At 38.2% G+C, this 18,668-nt stretch overlaps 1 protein-coding gene across 1 annotated transcript in view; it reads left to right on the forward strand.

Moving 5' to 3' along the window:
* The window catches only part of MYBPC1 (myosin binding protein C1), a 79,247-nt gene extending 62,735 nt beyond the window's left edge, over positions 1 to 16,512 (forward strand). The window contains 10 exon segments of the mRNA XM_042795338.1: positions 797 to 964; positions 1,452 to 1,540; positions 2,904 to 3,099; positions 3,866 to 4,005; positions 5,208 to 5,367; positions 6,566 to 6,702; positions 7,604 to 7,790; positions 12,546 to 12,604; positions 14,063 to 14,102; positions 16,415 to 16,512. Coding sequence (XP_042651272.1) covers positions 797 to 964; positions 1,452 to 1,540; positions 2,904 to 3,099; positions 3,866 to 4,005; positions 5,208 to 5,367; positions 6,566 to 6,702; positions 7,604 to 7,790; positions 12,546 to 12,604; positions 14,063 to 14,083 — 1,157 coding nt within the window. The 3' untranslated portion in view covers positions 14,084 to 14,102; positions 16,415 to 16,512.
* The last annotated feature ends 2,156 nt before the right edge of the window (positions 16,513 to 18,668 follow it).

Raw genomic sequence — 18,668 nt, forward strand, 5'->3', positions numbered from 1 at the left:
CTTGTCTTCTGTACCATTTTTATAATGCTATCTTTCTATAATGTAGAAAGCATTGATACTGACTTGCTACTGCATACATCTGACTCCAAATGTCAAGGTGCCAGCAGTATTAAAGCAATCTATGTTTGGAAGACAGGGTGGGAAAGACAGTATCATTTGTAATTGAAAATTTTCTGAAAGACTGTACTGTTATCATCACTCTATGGATTACATGCGACTGCCCAGGGGTAGGATAAAAAATGTTAGAATGATGTAATTGTGTGAATAATTCTGACACAGCCATCCTTTTTTAAAGGCACGAACAGAGATGGCATTTCATTGCAATTTGTAAATATTCTGTGTTTCTCTCATCCCTGCGCTTTCAGTGGAACTTTTAAGGGTACTCAGTACTGGCTGAAAGTAATTGTAAAACCCATCTCTCTCCAAGGAAGTTGTTAAAGCAGCCATGACTGCTTTTGGAAATATACTCTAAGTCCCCCTTGTTTTCTATCAGCTGAATTTAAAAACTAATCAGTTTTCTCTCTGGTACAATTAAATCATAGACACATTCTAAAAACATTTATTTCTCTAAATATAAATATATAATCAGCAGAAACCCCTTAAGGTTTGAAACATTATTCCTATGTATGTATGTGAATCAATATAATGTTTTAGTATAATTAGAAAAACAAAATAGAGGTGTTCATTAGAATATAATTAATCTACTACCATTCTGTAATTTTCCTCATCTGTGCAGAGAATGCATTTATAATTCCCTATTCTTTCGATTGGTCCTCCCCTCTTTTCCTTAAACTAGCTGATGAATGGATCGTGGCTAACCCAGAGCTGACGGACAAAACGAAGTTTACTATCAATGGCCTACCGACTGGGTCAAAAATCCTTGTAAGAGTAAAAGCTGTGAATGCTGCTGGTGAAAGTGAGCCCAGGTACCACCCACAGCCTATTTTAGTCAAGGAAGTGGTAGGTAAGATTCTCCTGCCTACGCTCACCCACAAATACACTCTGCTTCCATACTTAGTGTTCTGGTTTTTAAGGCTAATATTTGTTGTTGGAAACTGATGATATGGCCTTACAAAGTCATTGTGCAGTGACCAGAAATCATGAAACACCTTAAAAAAAAAATTATAATTCTGTTTATTTATTTCACTTCTGAGCCTTTATTGCTCAGGCTTTCAAGGCTTTTTTTTCTGCAGAACTCGAAGTTGATGTTGCATTTTTTAAGTTGTGCTAAGTTTCTTGCCTATTCCTACCACCATAGTATTTGGTGTTACAAAAACCAACAGTGTGCTGAATGTAACATTGTGGGACCACGAAATTTAAGATACCTCACACATTAGTCACTTTTGGGAATTGTAGACCTCAGAGGCTCTTATTTAAACTGATACCCACCAGTGTTGCCTCAGTTAGAAAAGAAGATAAATATCAAACACAAGCTTTTGGCTTTTTTTCAGAACCTCCAAAGATTCGTCTACCAAGACACTTAAAACAAACCTATACTCGAAGAGTTGGAGAAACTGTAAATCTTGTTATTCCTTTCCAGGTAAGAACTAAAAACTCTGACAGGAAGATGCTCTATTTTTTATACTGCTGCTTTTTAACTTATTTCTGTGTAATTTTGGTAGGCCAATGAGATAACTTAAGCAGATGTGGAAGCACACTGAAGTACATAGGTGCCTGAAAGCTTTTGCTCTGATGTCTCAAAGAAATTATGTTAAGCTAATTAATGAATTGGGTAACTAGCTGAGACAGACTGATTTATCATCTGTCATCCAAAACACACTTATAAAGCCTCACAGTAGACATTATATGTGAGATAATTGCTAGCACAATGCAAAATGGTTACACTGGCAGTAGTTAGATATGGTATCAAAGGTAGGACTGTAGCATTTAAATATTTTCCTGTCATGAGAGAGGAAAAGGGGGGGAGGAAAGTGGGCAGAATTTCACACTCTCTTATAGAAACTGCAGCTTTTAAATCCTTGAGATCACGGCTACAATACAACTGTTTCTAAGGATATAGGACGTTTTCCCATGCCATCGTGTTAACCTTTCTTCCCATACCTTTTACAACAGTGACTCTCTTTACCTGATGGGTCCTTATTCTTCTGAAAACAAGAATTGCAGCAGAATTCATTTCTGTTTCATGTCTGTACACCTAAAGATACTGGGTGGGCATAATCCAACTTCTACAAGGCTGCTAAAAGACTAATAAAAGCTTGATCAGCAATACACTGCAACATACATTGCTCTTCAGAAATTAAAGGAATATTCTATGGTTATTCTGTAAGATAAGGCATTCAAAAAGGTGTGTGATTACCCTTTTCAGACAACATCTGCAAATTGTTTGCCTCTGGAAGGCAAATCTCATGGTAAAGCAGGTGGAATTCACTCTGATTCTGATTTAAGTACCAAAATCGGGCACTGCTGGGCCCATAAAAATGGCACACAAAATATGTCAATCCAGTCATTTCAAGTGCTTTTGCAATGAAAAAAGAGAGTTTGGAATCCCTGGAGGTTTAGTCCACTACTTTCCTCTTTCATTGGCAGTGTAGAGAATGTAGGCACTTACAGAAGGTGAAATATTTTGTTCTGCATTTTCTGCTTTTTTTCTCCTTTTTCTTTTAGAAAACTGGAAATTGCCAAATTTAGCCAGAAAGTTAATTGTCCAATTTAGCCAGAATTTGCAAATATGTTCAGTCTCTGGGGAAAAAAAAAAAAAAAAAAAAGTTGCATTTTAGGTGAATTAATATGATTGCATCTCAAATGCTGTACGATTTAAGAAAGAATTCTCAGTTCTTTCAGGACGATTTTTATTTCCTGTTTGAGAAAAATAGGAAACACATTTTGTCTCCCTCCCTTTTCTCCCCCAAAATCATATATAATTGTTTCCTGGCTTCTTACAGGGAAAACCAAGGGCAAAAGTATCATGGCAGAAAAATGGTTCTCCAATTGACAAGAACCAAATCAACATCCGCAACACTGAGAATGACACTATCATCTTCATCCGAAAGGCAGAAAGGAGCCACTCTGGAGAATATAACATGAAAGTGGAAGTAGAGAACTTGGAGGACAAAGCTACGATAGATATTCAGATTGTTGGTATGTTTTGAGAAACAGAAATAAATTCATGCCAAAGAAACAGACTCCAGCCATTCCAAGGCTATAGGAAAACAGAGGAATCCCAAAGAGCACCTTTCTCAACAGTGACAACTCTCCATGGCCAAATACTTGGCTATAGATGTGTGGTCTCTAACTAAACCTCCCTACACAATGGCAGGTGCTTGTTAGAGCATGCCAGTCTTTTTTTTGTCACTGTTATGCTTTTCATGTCCTCCACCTGTCCAGGATGCAAGCTTTTTCCCATTGAGTGGTATCTATATCCAGAAATGGTAGTAAATCCATAGTAACTCTGTCACAAGTGCAATGTAGAAGAAATCCTAAATTTGAAAGTACATGAAAGTAGAAAAGACAGACAAGGAAACACATTTACTTTTCATTTTTAACCATACATTTCTTTACATAATAGGCAAAACTGGTAGCACAGCCTTTGTAATGATTGTCCGACTTTGTCTTTTAGGAACACATCTTCAACTGGTTTTAACTTTTCCAGAATATCATGTCCTTATACAATTAAAGAGCACATGCATATTAAAACCATACTCACAAAGTGGTCAAGTTAAGTTTTTCATAATTCTGACATGTCTTAACTTTGTGAAGTTTTATTTTACAATCTCAGCTTTCTTTTGATGTTGGTTATGGCATGAGTGTGTTTCAAGAGAGAGAAACATCAAACTAAGTGGAAGATGTTTGTAGGAAGAGATACAGAAAGCAGTGGAAAATGTCAGCTACCATATTTTCATTACAGATCGCCCAGGCCCACCAGAGGTTGTAACTATTGAGGAAGTCTGGGGAGAGAATGTAAATTTATCATGGAAGCCACCAAAAGATGATGGCAATGCTGCCATTACTGGGTACACTATTCAAAAAGCAGATAAGAAGAGTATGGTAAGTAATAAGATGTTTTAAGGGCTAATGTACTCATGAATTCCCCATTTTAAAAATAAAAAGCCTTGCATGCTTAAATTGATGTAGGTGGACAAAGCATTGATTAGGCAGTGTTTAGAAAATCTGCAAGGCATCTCTAAAAATTCTAAAAATCTCCTGTTCACTGTATCTAAAGCCTAGAAATGGAAATGTTTTCAGATGATGTCAGAGAGGAGGACTAAAAAGGAAAAGACAGGTCCTCTGCCTCTAAATTACTGTGTTAAGGAGAAAGGAACAGCAGCAGTATATAGGGTCCAGCGTGTCATGGATCATTCAGGTCACGGTTTCTTCACTTCCTCTGTGGTGGTGAGTTTTGCAATTCTGGCACATTTGGCCCTCTACAGAAAACTGTTTTCCCAAAAGGCACTTTGGCTCTTAAAGATTACCAAATATCAACGCAAACTGTGGCAAAGGGAACTCAGCACAAGTTCATTTTCAGAAAAGCAAGAGAACTATGTAGGACAGAGTAAAGAAAAGCAAAAACATTGCTGTGGTCATACCGCACTTTACATTAATTGCATTTTTAGCATTAACCTCTTTCATCTCAGTTTGTTATTTAGGTATTCTGTGCTAGGATATAATTCACGTCCTGTTACTTCTGCAAGACTAAAGTGCTAAAATCCACCACCCCATCTGAGCCTTTAGATATCAGAGGACTACCTGCATAAAATTACATTTCTCATGAACACTCACCCTGTGGAGCAGGGGGTAGGTCAGTGCATTGGCCTCTTGTGAGTACATGCACACTAGGCACTACCGCAGACTAGTACGTGCTACTACTTTCTCCCTGCAGTTTTCTTATCTGCAGCAGTACCTTGTCTGTCAGCAGCGTGGGCTAGGAATGAAGGAACCTGCCTTGACTCGCAAAATACAACCTTTGTAATATTGGATTTCCTAAAATGAACCCTCCCAGCTAACCGAGTGTAACAACTCAGCAGGGTTTACTTTCCATTCAACCTTCACTGCTCCATGGTGAGCCCTGTGGTATCCTCATTTCCGGTCATTTTGTTAATTATTGTTAGCTTCACTATTTTAGTATTCGTTAACATTCCCTTCAAAGAAGAACCTTACTCCCACAAGCCTGATGTTTCTTCCAAACGTTTAACAGCTGAGAGGCCCAGGGCACTGCAGGGAAGCCTCCTCTTTGTGTTTGTGCCTTTCAGGAATGGTTCACGGTAATGGAGCACTACCACCGCACCAGTGCCACCATCAACGAGCTCGTCATAGGAAATGAGTACTACTTCCGCATCTTCTCCGAAAACATGTGCGGCCTCAGCGAGGATGCAACCATGACCAAAGAGAGCGCCTTGATTGCAAAGGATGGTTAGCTAATTATCCATTTTTTTTAAAAGGGAAGGGGGGTGTTCTGAAGCCGGAAGGTGATTAGAGGCAAAGGCCGGATCTCTAAAGGTGGAGCTGGACCAACTCTGATTCTGCAGTCAGAAGTCCTGACGTTTCAGAAATTGTCAGTTTGAAACGGTGCTGTAAACATAAAAAAAAATAATAATAACTGCCCCCTTATGGAAGGGAAATTTTGCTAACGGGTGGTGCAAAGGAAGAAAATCAAACCAGATCACTTCAGTTTGTCTGAGAGGAAGGAATATGTGACTGCCATGATGCAGAGGACAGACCTGTACAACCCACACAGCCAGGCTGCAGGACGGAAGGTCCAGGGTACTGGACCTCACTTCCAGTATTAAAACTACATCTCTTTTAGCAGGGGATCATGAACAAAAGAATGGCTACAGGAATTGCTTTTCATCAGTGCTTACTTGCCCTTGTCATGACAGCAAGTATCAGGCCTAAGTTGCACTGAAGTCAGTGTGAGAGTTTGGATCAGGTTTCAGTGAAGCAAAGATGTTTAATGATACCTGTGTACAGAAATAGATGTCAGTCTGTCCAGCTGTCTTAAATGCCAGCTTAGTTCATGGGTGAAGATGATTTATTGATGGTAATCTCCACTGTAGAGCAGGGATGAAGTGGCAGTGAGAAACTAGACTTTACTACCCCGTTTTCCTTGTACAGAAACTACATCCACCCAGATATCTGTATTCTTACTGCACTGTATGAAGCAAGGAAAAAAAAAAAAAAAAAAAAAAAAAAAAAAGGTTTTTCAGATACAGAGCCAGTTTGTAATCAGAACAAACTGTGAAAAGTAATCGGCAACAGAGTGAACAAGGCTTGTCAAGACAGGCATCCTGCAATACATCAGTCAGGATCCATCCTGTTCTGAAACATGCAGGACATGCAGGCAAAGACCCAGAATAAATGTGTATTATTTTGTATACCACCTACTCAGGAAACAAAGAGAAGCTCTCAGACATCTATGCTACAGCATGACCCAAGGCTCTGGTCACTTTGTAGGCTCACTTCCAGCCTCCCCCTACAAGTGCAATCGCTAGAGTCACGTCGGTACCTCAAGCAGTGCAGACCAGAACTGACTCGTTGTAGCTGTTTAAGATGACTGGGTATTTAGCTACACGCCAACAATTTTTATAAATATTTTATTTTCATTTCACAGGCAAAGTCTACAAATATCCAGTTTACGACGATTTTGACTTCAGTGAACGGCCATTGTTTACTCAGCCTCTAGTCAACACATTTGCTGTAGCTGGTTACAACGCTACTTTGAACTGCAGCGTTCGGGGCAACCCCAAGGTACAGCATAGCTCACATCATTATCACTTAAAACACAAGAGAGTTTAACCTGACAATAAGAATTGTAATAACATTTTTACTATTTGTCTCAGTCACAAGCCAGGCTAAAGGCAAAAAGAGCGGGGTGGCCTGTAAAGAATACAAAAAAGGACCTACTGACCTGTGTTATAGGCATTATAATAGATACTAAATTCAAAGATAACTCAGTGAAAGGGCAGAACCTCAGGAAAAGGCTGGGCTATACTGGGCCTGGCCCTGACAACAGCTGTACAGTTAATATATCAGTAAAGGCTGTTCCTAAAATAAAGCCATAATTATTCTATAAAAAGCTAATTATGCTTGAAGTAAGCACATTGCAGGAATACCCTGGGGACCGCGCTGGTTCTCAGACCCACTGTGCGATGCATCCTCCAGTTTCTTTTGAGTTGTGTCTTTTTGTGATCTATTTTCTGTTGTGAGAGACTGAACTGACCTATTAAAATGAGAACTCAAGATTAAGAGCACATTTGCTGTTCACTCTTCACCCTCACAGTTTCTGACTGTGCAAATTACTGTGAAAAAACATGCTTTGCTTATTGACTGAATTGGATGTCAAAAGCTATTGCTCAGATGTTTGCTATCATTACACAGCACCTCTTATATTGATAAGAGGCTGACATTTATGACTTCATTTATGTGATAGGGGCTGCATTGAAAAATCATGCTTAAAAACAGATGTATGATGCAGACCATATTTATGTTTGAGTTAACAATTAGAGTTTCCTTTCTATCACTATTTTATCTACTTTGTATCATTTCTGGATTGCTCAACTTTAAAACTTTAACTGAACATCACAAAAAGTGGTAAAATATTTCAGTTCATGTGTTTGTACATGTGGGCTTTCTCTTGTTTTTACCACAGCCCAAAATAACCTGGCTGAAAAACAAAGTCATTATAATGAATGACCCAAAGTACCGAATGTTCAGCAACCAAGGTGTCTGTACCTTGGAGATCCGCAAACCCAGCCCCTATGATGGAGGTACTTACACCTGCCAAGCAGTCAATCAGCTTGGAGAGGCAGAAGTTGATTGCAAACTGGAAGTAAAAGGTAAGGGGTTTAGAGCATTGCAGATGCCCTGTTTGCCTGAGCACCATCTACATAGGAGGCAAAAGTATACAAGTCAAATGCAAAAGGGAGTTCAAACAAGTTTTTTAACTTTCTCAGATTAAAATAATAACTTGGTTAGGGCAAAATAAACTGTATTGGTTGCTTTGTTTTCTTTTTGAGGACCAACATGCTGTATTTATGCTATATTATATCTTTTTCCCCCATTCCAATTCACATCTTCAGTGACTGCAAGGACTCTCTCACAAATGACATAATGGTAGACTGTAACTCCCAGAGCTATGCCACGTACCTGAGAAACTCTAATAAGACTCAGCCATAGAACCCTTTGGGAAAACATTAAGAAAATCACCTTGGATAAGAGACAGATCTCTGAAGGAAATGGCTAGGGGAGAAGGAGAGAATGAAGAAAGAGTAGTACAGGACAGCCGTTCTCTGCTTTAAAATTATATATTAAGCAAACCAAACATTTGCTTCCAAGAAAGTTTGTTAGCAAAATCATGTAGCAAAAAGCGGTATTGTTCCCAAGGGCATGAGCTTGTTGATGTAATTGCTGTATTTGCGTTAAGAACAAAGTATTCAAAACTATGGGTTTTGCAAATACAGGGCAAGAGGACACAGTAGCTTAGCCTTCTACAGTTGAAAACATATATTCATTTCCATTAATAGATAAATTTTATGAATTTCAGGTAGTTTATCATTGACTGGGTAATGGCAATAGGATATGTATTGGACTACTAATGAATAATCTCAAGACTGTATTTTTCAGAAAATTACTTCCTAGGAAAATATGGGGTCATATTTAGCTGGACTAACTCCCACCAAAGGCTGGTGTTTCAACTGTGGAATAAGCTAAGTATTTCTGAAAAAATTAATCTCAGGTTATAAGTAAGAAAAGCTGGCTAAAGCCAGCAGATAGGAAGTGTCTAACTCAGGAATTTAGGCTAGCTCAATATGGCCCTATCTATATTATTTCCATTATGCTACTCTATAATGAAAACCATAATATTTAATATCCTTATGGAATGTATTGTGTTTATTTTGGATTTTAGTTTCCATTTTCTGATGTCTCTTGTCCCACAGCTCAAATCTGCTAGCAAGAAGCCATTGCAATAAACGTTTGATCTATGAAGTTGAACAATTAACTAATGTAATGAAAATACGTGTAATACGTTTCTTAATTCTCATTATTTATTTTTATGATACTGTGTTTAAAAGGTGATGCTCTTATCCTGGAAGTATGATTGTTTTCCTTAATCACAAGCAAACTTTCTGTTTCACAGTGTAACAGAAGACCTCATTGCCTGAGAAGTTTGCTTCATCTAGTTTTTTTTTTTTATACTGAAAGGCCAAGTCAGTTTGCTATTTCATTCAACTTCCAAAGTGCCCAAACCCTAGAGTTCTTACGCACATTTACATTCAGTTGTAACTTTTTAGTCTTCAGCACTTTGCTTGTAGTACAACCAAATACTACACTTTAACTACAAGAAGCTCTTTACTTCTGCTGTTTGCTTTACAAAGATTTTTTTATATATAATGTGCAGAATACTGTAAAACATTAAGATAAAAATAATTTAACTAATATCTCTCCATTTTAGGAAGTCCAAACTCCAAATGTTGCCATGGGTTACATATTATTATTCAATAATTCCCTTTCCAGCTGTTGTGAAATAGAGATGTTTCTGTTGATCTTGGAACTTTTTTCACTCGGTATCAGGATGAACTAGTTCACTGGTTTTGAAGCATAATACAAACTCCGTGTCATCATTCAGGATCTCTTCTAATATGCATCACTTTCCAAGAAATTGTTCACCAGCACTGGAAACTGCTTTATGTTAGTTTTTTAAGAGAGAAGCGTGGAGCGATTTTTACCTTTGATCAACAGTGACAGGGAATTTAATTTCTTACATTTATGGACTGATACCTGAAACAGGCTGGGAATGCTTAGATCCTTTTCCAGTCAATTAGAAGTGATGTATCTAGGAAAAAAGCTACAGTTCTGTTCATTAAAGTGGTCACTAGGTACAGCTGAGATGATGTCCCTGATGATTCTTGCTGACAAATATTTATTTAACTTTCACAGGTCCAGTTTTCTGAGTAGTGTTCTGAAATGGAGAGCACACGATACACTTTGTTCACACGCCACCAGACCTGTCCCATTCACAGCTGATTCTTTCCATAATGGCTGCATTAAAGATTAAAACAAAACAAAAAAAAATTATCTGGCAACATGGCAGCAAACATTTAGGGTAGACAACAGTCAGAGCAGCGAAGCACTAGAGCAGATTTCCTGCAGAGGTCATAGAGCCTTTGGTACCAAGAGCCTTTAATAACAGCTTAGAAGAATGACAGCAGCACAATTTGTTAGGATTAGGATATGCACTAAATAACATCTCGAGATTGCTTCCAGCTCTGTGAGCCTGAGATTCGGACTCAGTTCTTAACATTGCCAACACACCATAGCCCCTCAGTCAGGTTCAAGTATCCTCCAAACATTCGTCCCCCAGGAAACCTTGGACAGAGGCAGGGGCTTTGCAGCCTGTCCTGAGGGTTGTATTAACCACCCTACCAGCTGGTTGCAGCACGTCCGACAGTCCCTCGGTTCCTCTGGCACCTTATCTTGGGGCTGCAGCTGAACACACTTTTGCTACAGTGAAAATGAGGCTGTAAGAATTACTCCCTTTATGCAAGATTTAGTTCATCCTTCCTCAATCCTAAACAAAACCTCTCATCCACTGACTGCAAAAGGTTTGTAGCATAGACATTTCTAGGCTCAAAAGTAATACTTTAAAATACCAACTGAAAAAAATTGGATACTATGCCACAGACATCTTGCTCAGAGCATTAGCTCAGTTTTGCATCACACCTGGAAGAAGTCTTGAAAAATGCAGGCTGTTAGGAGCCCACCTGGGCTGTGCATTGTTTCTCTCTCCTCAGCTATGTGATGGGCTGCTATATTAACCTAAATCCCACCTCCCCTCGTTAACGGTTGGTTTCTGAACCCAATTTCATGCCCTCTGTCACCTGGTGCAGTCCCACTCCCTCCCACCAAGCTTGGCGCTGTGGTTCTCTCACAATGGATTGGGCTGTGAGGGGTCACCCTGGCTGCGATTCCTGCCTCCACCCTGGCAGGTTTGGCCACGACTGCAGACTCCTTTCTGAGGACTGACCAGACCAGCAGTCTGCAGGGCTTAGAGAGAGGACAGCCGTTGGAAGGGTTCAGTGCTGACAGCCTTCACGTCCCTGGCCGTTCCACCGCTGAACTCGAGGGCAATAGGATTAAGCGAATACAGCAGCTGTAGTTCAGCAAAGCAGGGTAGGCTCAGGGTTTGCTATAGGATGCAGACAAACGCAAATGAGTATCAAACAGCCAGAGAATAAAAACATAATTACACCTTAATCCAGTCCTCTGTTAACTTACATGCGGAATTATCATTCTCTTAAGTTTCTCAGCCTGTTTGCTCATTTAGGGGCACTCTTCAGGTGACTGCTCATCACACTGACACAGAGCAAAGACTTACGGATTTCTGACTCCCTGGAAGTGGATTGCAGTGTGTGTGTGTGTGTGTTCCTATGCATTGCTTTAAACTGGTTCAGCTTTGTTCTGTCAAGTAACAATCAAGGTCTGGATTTGTAAAAATATGAAATACTGTTGAATGTTGCCTGAACAAGACCAACAGGCTCAACACTATGCTACCTATCTGTTGAATGTACTAGCTACAGTGCTGTAATTACAGATTTTTGGATAGTAAGTCACACTAAAGAGCTCTATGCTATGCAACAGTATATATTGTAGTAAGTGAATTTTCCTTATGTTAGCTAGAATTTCTTTTATCCACCTATTTCTGAGGTATTTGAGATGTGAAATTTATCATGCATATATATGCTCAGTCTTAGGAATGTCGTAGAACATACAGAACAGCCTAGGACTTCTGATTTTGCATAGTGTTTGAACAACTGAGTAGCTATGAATACCATCAATATGCTAGAATTTTGTACTTTTTTTAGCCATTTGCTTACATTATTCCAGGTGTAAGATTAAAACCTCTAGCTGTTATTAAATTTGCTGCTCATTTCCTGAAAAAGTTTTAGTGTTAATTATGAGCACAATAATAAAATCTTATTCTGTACTCAAAAAAAGGTTTTACACATACTGATGTTATTTCAGACAGGCAGTACTTCGTTCTTCTGTTTTAAGTTTTGCTGACTGAACCCAGAGATGGCTGTTATATGAGCTGCTCAGTATAATTGCATGTACAATGGCTTTTTTTTTTGTAAATATAAGCATGCTGTAAAAAGTTGTATAATAGATCTTAGCAAAAAGAATAACTAGCTATATATCTCAAAAGATGATGCATACACAGAACCTCATGATGCATGTTTCATACTTGTCTTACTGTGGAAAATAATGTATGTATCTTCTAAGTTTGTTGAGGTAGTTCCTTAAATATGGCTGTAAATTTCCCATTATAAGAAGTAAAGAACCGATTTCTTATCAGCTTCACTGAGGTCAATGAAAAGATTCAAATAAAGCACCGTGCTGCTTTGATCATTAAACAAATATTTTGGGAGAATGTTTATCTTAAGAGTGAAATCAAGGTTGGTGATCGCCCTAATAGGTTAGTTGATAATAGCAAAGATTCTGTGTGAGAATTATTTTTGAAAAAGGTTTTAAAGGTCAACTGGGAAGAATTTCAAATGCGAATAAATACCACTATAAATATTCTAATTCTGCAGTGATATATCATGGAGTAATTAACCCAGGAGAACCATTCTTCTTGGCGGGGAATAATCAGGTTTATAATAAGCATACTCCTCTGGACGTTCCATTTCATTCCCTTCCTCTCTTTCCACATGCAAATGCATTTTCTGCATGCAAAGTGTGTATTTATTTGCTTTTTTAGATTAAACTAGCTAATGTCTCATGGCATACAATGACTATGTCACATGAGCAAAGAAGGCCAAATTAATCAAGAATATGAGTATTTAACATCAGAGTTACAAAGGTTTTAGACATACTTCTGCTATGCCACTGAGCACAGAACTACCTGTACCTGTAAAGAATTTATTTAATGACTGTGACTAGCTTTGACCAGAACACTTAGACCTTTCCACGAGATAGAAATCTGCATCTCCAAAAAACAGCTCTCAGTTAGTTTGTAGAATTATTGAAAGGACAAAAGTATCATAAAGTCATTTGCTATGCTTAAAAGGCATTCTTCAGTACAGATTAGTCTTTAGTTACAAATTAGTGCTCAGAATGATAATCCATGCCTGATCTTAACCTACAGAATCTGAGGATGAAATCTTGATCCAATTGAAATCAGTGAAAAATTTTACTTACAAGCATCTAATTTTCCTTCATTTCCTCTAGAACTTATTTTAAATTCAGGTTTGGTGGATTCAGAGAATTTGGACGTTTCTATAGAAATGTGTTTGGTTGGAACCTTGACCAAATCCAGAATATTCATGGTGCAGTTTTAAAACGACAGAGATGCCCAGAAACCAGTCTGCAGTATATTATGCACCCAAATTTACTATTTCAAACCTAAAACATGTTAAGAAATCAGGCTAGATAATGTTCCTGTAGTTTTTGAAGTATTAAGGTATTCTTCTTAAAAGGCTACAATAGGTACAAATTTGAGTGCTTTTATACACATACATATACATAAATGTATATACATGGGTCTTTTATAGAGTCAAAACGTTTAATTAAAGGTAAGGGCTCCTACACAGTAAACGGCATGCTTTAAGTAATGTAAATGTGGTTATGTGACAAAGTACATACTTTAGTGCACAGGTATGTAATTAGTCTGTACTTGATTATTTTGCCTTACAGAGTTTCAACATATATATATATATATATATATATGCTCTTCAGTGTTATGTGTGTGCTTTTTTTCCCTGGTGGAAAATACTATATATATATGTGTTAGCTTCTTTGAAGCTACATTTGGAAACATTTATTATAAATGCCAGTTGCATAATTTGGTTCCAATCTATACTTTAGACTAATTACAGGTTTTATAGTTACTTGTACATATTAATATAGCTTTTACATATTAATGATAATTTTGAAGTGAAACTGGATCCCTACCTTTTACTCTTCATGTGCTTCTATTCCTACATATTTTACATGACTAAGGATTAAAACATCATCTTGACATAATTGTAAGCATAATTTCACTCAACATTTTCTCTCTACTTTTGTGTTTGCGATTAAATTGTTACTTCTCTTTCTCTCTCTCCCTTAGTTACACAGTAAGGATTTTTGAATGTATATTGTCATCTAAGGTAAGCTTTCATATGGTTCTTGCATATGAAGCTTATGTCTGTTTACACGTCATACAATGTCTGCCTAGTATGGCATGATTTTCATTATTTCACTTAATGAAAATGGTTTTTTGTTTTTTTGCTTTTTTTTTTTTTTAATTAGTAGCATGATGGTTTTAATGCATCTAAATTCAGACTTTTATAATAATTGCTTGTTACAGTAATTCCTCTTAGTGATACATCCCGCTACCTTCTAATAGAGCACGTTTCAACGTAATTTAACAGTGTATGAGTTATCATGATTACTTAGCATGAATAAATTGCAAGTAATAAAAGAGTATTTTGCATTTACAGTAAGTTATTTTCATATAGGTATATACCTCTACATAAATGAAATATTTATTCCACAGTTCATTTCATTTAAAAATTAATGATTCATGTATCAACTTGCACTATATTGAGTTGAAAAGAATTCCCAAAAGCATGCTTTTTTTTGTCTGTATTGTGCATCTACCTAAGGTCAGAAGCAAATCATTCTGCAGCAGCGACAGTGTTAAATGAGATAGCGCAGTCTCACAATCACCAGTAACTAATAGCACCTTAATTGGATAATCCTTGTGCTAATAAAGGTTATAAATTCCAAAAATCTGTGCTCGGGATAAATGCTGTATGTAAGTATCAGCTCAGTTGCATTTAGCTGAAGCATTCAGAGACAGTGATGTTGGCAATGTACTTTTGCTTTAAAGCTTTTGGTGTGTTCCAGCAAAGGCTCAGAAGGTAAGTGCAGTTATTAGCAGGTGGTTTTGCAACTTCCAAACAGAATACTCATGCAGATTTGTAAGAGGAACAGTAATGGTACGTAGCTTCCTTACAACAAATGCCACCCTTCAACTTGAGAAAGGGCAGATTCTAATGTTTTAGCAAAATATTTATCTTTTTCCCACTGTTCCTTCCAAATATCATTTGATTTCAAGGAAATTAACAGAAATACCCATGTGTTCAGTTTCCATGACTTTTTTTTCAACGGCATGAAATTTCACTCCTAATTTGGATTATTTGTATTTAATTACTGCTTCTACATCAGCAATCTGGGGTGCCCCTGGCTGGTGTGTTAGACATTACATACATGTGTTTCTGGGCACTGAAAGAAATATTTTGTCTTGGGTTGCTAAAATTATTAAATGTTTTCAAAAATAGTTTGCCTTCTTCCTTTTTCCAGAACACCAAAGAAAACATTGAGCACTTCCAGTGGCTTTCTTCTAAGCCCAAGTTTCTACTCCAGCAGAAATTTAAAATAGGTTTGGCACATTTTTTTTACTCACAGTGGCCACAGTCACAAAGCACATAGAGCTAAAAGACTGGGAGTGGTACTTCTGCTACCTGTCCAGTGAATATGGACTCCAACCATCATAAAACTGGGGAAAAAAAAAAAAAAAAAAAAATGCAGAGACAGGAACCAAAGTCTTGGCCGGGCTGGAGGAAGCGCTGCATACAAAAGGCCCCTTTTTGTCCGCAGAGCTTGTGAGCGTGGACGCTGCCCCAGGCTGGAGGGGTCTCCCCTGCGGAGTGGCAGGACCTCCCCAGCTCTGGGATCGCGTGCCAGTCGCGCCGAGCCCTGGGAACACTCGCGAGCTTTCAGGGAGTAAGCACATGGGTCCAGGGTGACTACATGTGGTCTAGCTTTTATTCAAAAGCAAATCCAAAATCATTCTTCAGACTTCCCCAGCGGATGAAAGCTTTGACATTCATCACCTCTCTCTGGAGTCTAAAGGCACCTGTATCTAAAATCCTGGCTTTTTTTCATGTGATTCTTTTACATATGTCTTCCCACCTGTCATTTTCAAGGAACATGGTAAATATCTTGCTAAATACTTATGAACCATTATAAGACCCAACACTAGAATAATTTTAATGTGTCATCTGCATGTTTTGCACAACTCCTTATAGTCAGGTGTTTTCTGTATTGTTCCCTCTGGGCTGACTTCCACCTGTGACTGCTCTCCACCCAGCCTGACGGAAATCCAGGAGGGTTATTTGAGGTGAAGCTTATCATAGACCCTTGCATGGGATGAGAAAAATGACTGAATATATGACATCCTAGAAATGAAATTCACCCTGTGCAAGAGGACAGCAAAGTTCTGTATAATACAGAGGTTAAATAATGGTTAATTCTAGTGCTGGTCTTTTGAACAGGGATGAATTTTATCACATCTCAAAATGAAGTATGCAATAGGGACTGACTAAATCTTTGTTGCTTGCACGAGAAAATAAAGGTACCAAGCTGTTCCTCCAGGGACCGACAATCTGAAGATCGTCTTATTCCTTGTTTGCAGGTGGGCTTTCGTTCTTCAGACTATTGATGGATGGAGTGCCTCCGCATATCATTAATTCATATATGCGTGAAGTACAGGGAGACAAAACTGAGGGGAAGTGAGAGTCCTCCCACAGCGCTGGAAATTGATAGCAGAATTACAGCATTTTAGTTCTTGCAATGACAGAACAAACGTGTGATGGGAGATTTTTCTCTTTCTTTCTTTCCTTTTTTTTTTTTTTTTTTTTTGTTTCTTAATTGTTGTTTTGTTTTCCCTACCTGCTCTTATTGAAAAGGAAGAATACGCATGGATTGCTTTGGGGTTGAAATGAAATGAAGACAACACACGTTTTGTAATGTTCAGCTTTATTTTTTGTTTGATACTGTTTTCCGTTTTTTAATGAGGAAGGAGGAGAAGCTGTGTAATAAACATGAGGAGGCAATCAGAGTTCGTGCTCGGTGGTATAAAGCATATCTTTCTCAGACTGAAAGTACGTGGATTAGCCAGTAGCTGTGCACTAAGACCCCTGGAATACATACCTCTGATTATGTATCTTATTCACCTGACAATTGTTTAACAGAATATGGATTTACTATAACGTAATTAATACATACGTACTTAATGATCATTTAAGCTGAACATATTTTCCTTTAGAAGTTTTGATTTCCTAAATCAAACCCATCAGTCTCTCAACTGAACTGAAATTGTTTTATTTAATGTACAATAAATATGAAGTGTTTAAGATCTATCAAGTTCCTGTTTACTATTTTTTCAGGGTTTTTTGTTTCATCTTATCACATTTGTTTAATTTCCACATACTGTAAAGCAGAAACTTGAGCCCACCACACTGAGTGGAAAACAGATTCACCTAACCTAATGGGCTTACACTTTAAGGTACATGACACAGAAAATGAGTGAAAATAAATGCTATAGATACATGCAATTTTGTATCAATATGTCTTCAGTATTTTAAATATTCTAAATGCCAACCGTGACAGCTTTCACCATTCTGCATGTGCCCCTTTCCCCAGCAATTCATGAAGCTCTTGTAGGTATCGTAGCAGAAAAGGGACTCGGACCATATCGCTGGCGAGTTTACTGTGCAAGGCAAAAACGCCTTAGACAAGGTAAAGAGGCTACGTTACTTTTCCAACTTTTTTCAGGAGTTGGGGTGATTGTCTGTAAGTCAGCAGCAAACTCCGAAGCATGTGAGACACAAGGTCACACACAGGTTGGCCAGGTTGTCTGTTCCCTATTGCCCTGTCATTTATTTACCAGTTCTCACTCTGGCTGTATAGATAGGGTAGGTTATGTGCTTACTGACTAATGATTGATATCCAATTACGGTTTATAAAGATAAAGGTCTACTTAGACCAGTAGTACATCACAAGATGGTTATTTGACACCAGTGCATTTTCAAACATCCAGCAGTCAGTAATTACGCAATAATAAAAGAATGTGTTACTATGAACCGCCACTGTCGAACTGGTGTTTTTGCAGTTGGATTACCACTTCTCTCACTTTGGGGGTCTGAATGCATCTCCTCACTTTGTTCTGTAAATCTTTCTTGTTCTGAGATTCTCCTCCTTCTTTCTCTCTTTTCTACCTCAGTGGTTTCTTTTGGGCTGCCATCTGTGCAAGGAAGCGTTCTCTCCATTCCCAGTGATCCTGGACAACCCCCACCCACATTTCACCCTGCTCCTGCCAAAATCAATTTTCTCCTACACATTCATTTACACCTACACATGAAAGAAGGCAACACAACTACTAAGAAGAAAATTTCATAAGGGATTAATAATTTCCCTTTATTCTGTATCTCACCAGTGAATCCGTACTCCCTTCACCTGTTTGGAAGCACCGAAGGCAACGGGAGAGGGTCAGTTTGAACTGCCCTGCCGTGCAGGTTGAAGCATTTAAGCCCACGGCCCTCATTTAAAATAATACCAGTCTGTTGAGATACGTTATGGGCAGCACCAAAAGCCATAGTTATTGTGAGTTGGTGCTTTTCAGTAAACCAAAAAGGATGCACATAGCTATCTGCACTCCGTATGCAATGATGCTTACAGCTTCAAGCTTGTGTATGTGTCTGCCTCCTCGGTCTTAATATACCATACGTAACAACCTGGTGCCAGCATAAATCTCAGCTTCTGTAGGCTCTCTGCTGAAGGAATTAACTACTCTAATTTCTAGCAGATGCCAGCAGTGTTAAAAGACAAGCTGAACTAAGCTACTTTTCACTGTGTGAACAGTAAGTGTTATATTCGGATGCCCTTAA

The sequence above is a fragment of the Tyto alba genome, unplaced genomic scaffold (assembly GCF_018691265.1).
Source record: "Tyto alba isolate M040663 unplaced genomic scaffold, T.alba_DEE_v4.0 Super-Scaffold_21, whole genome shotgun sequence".
Taxonomy (NCBI): Eukaryota; Metazoa; Chordata; class Aves; order Strigiformes; family Tytonidae; genus Tyto; species Tyto alba.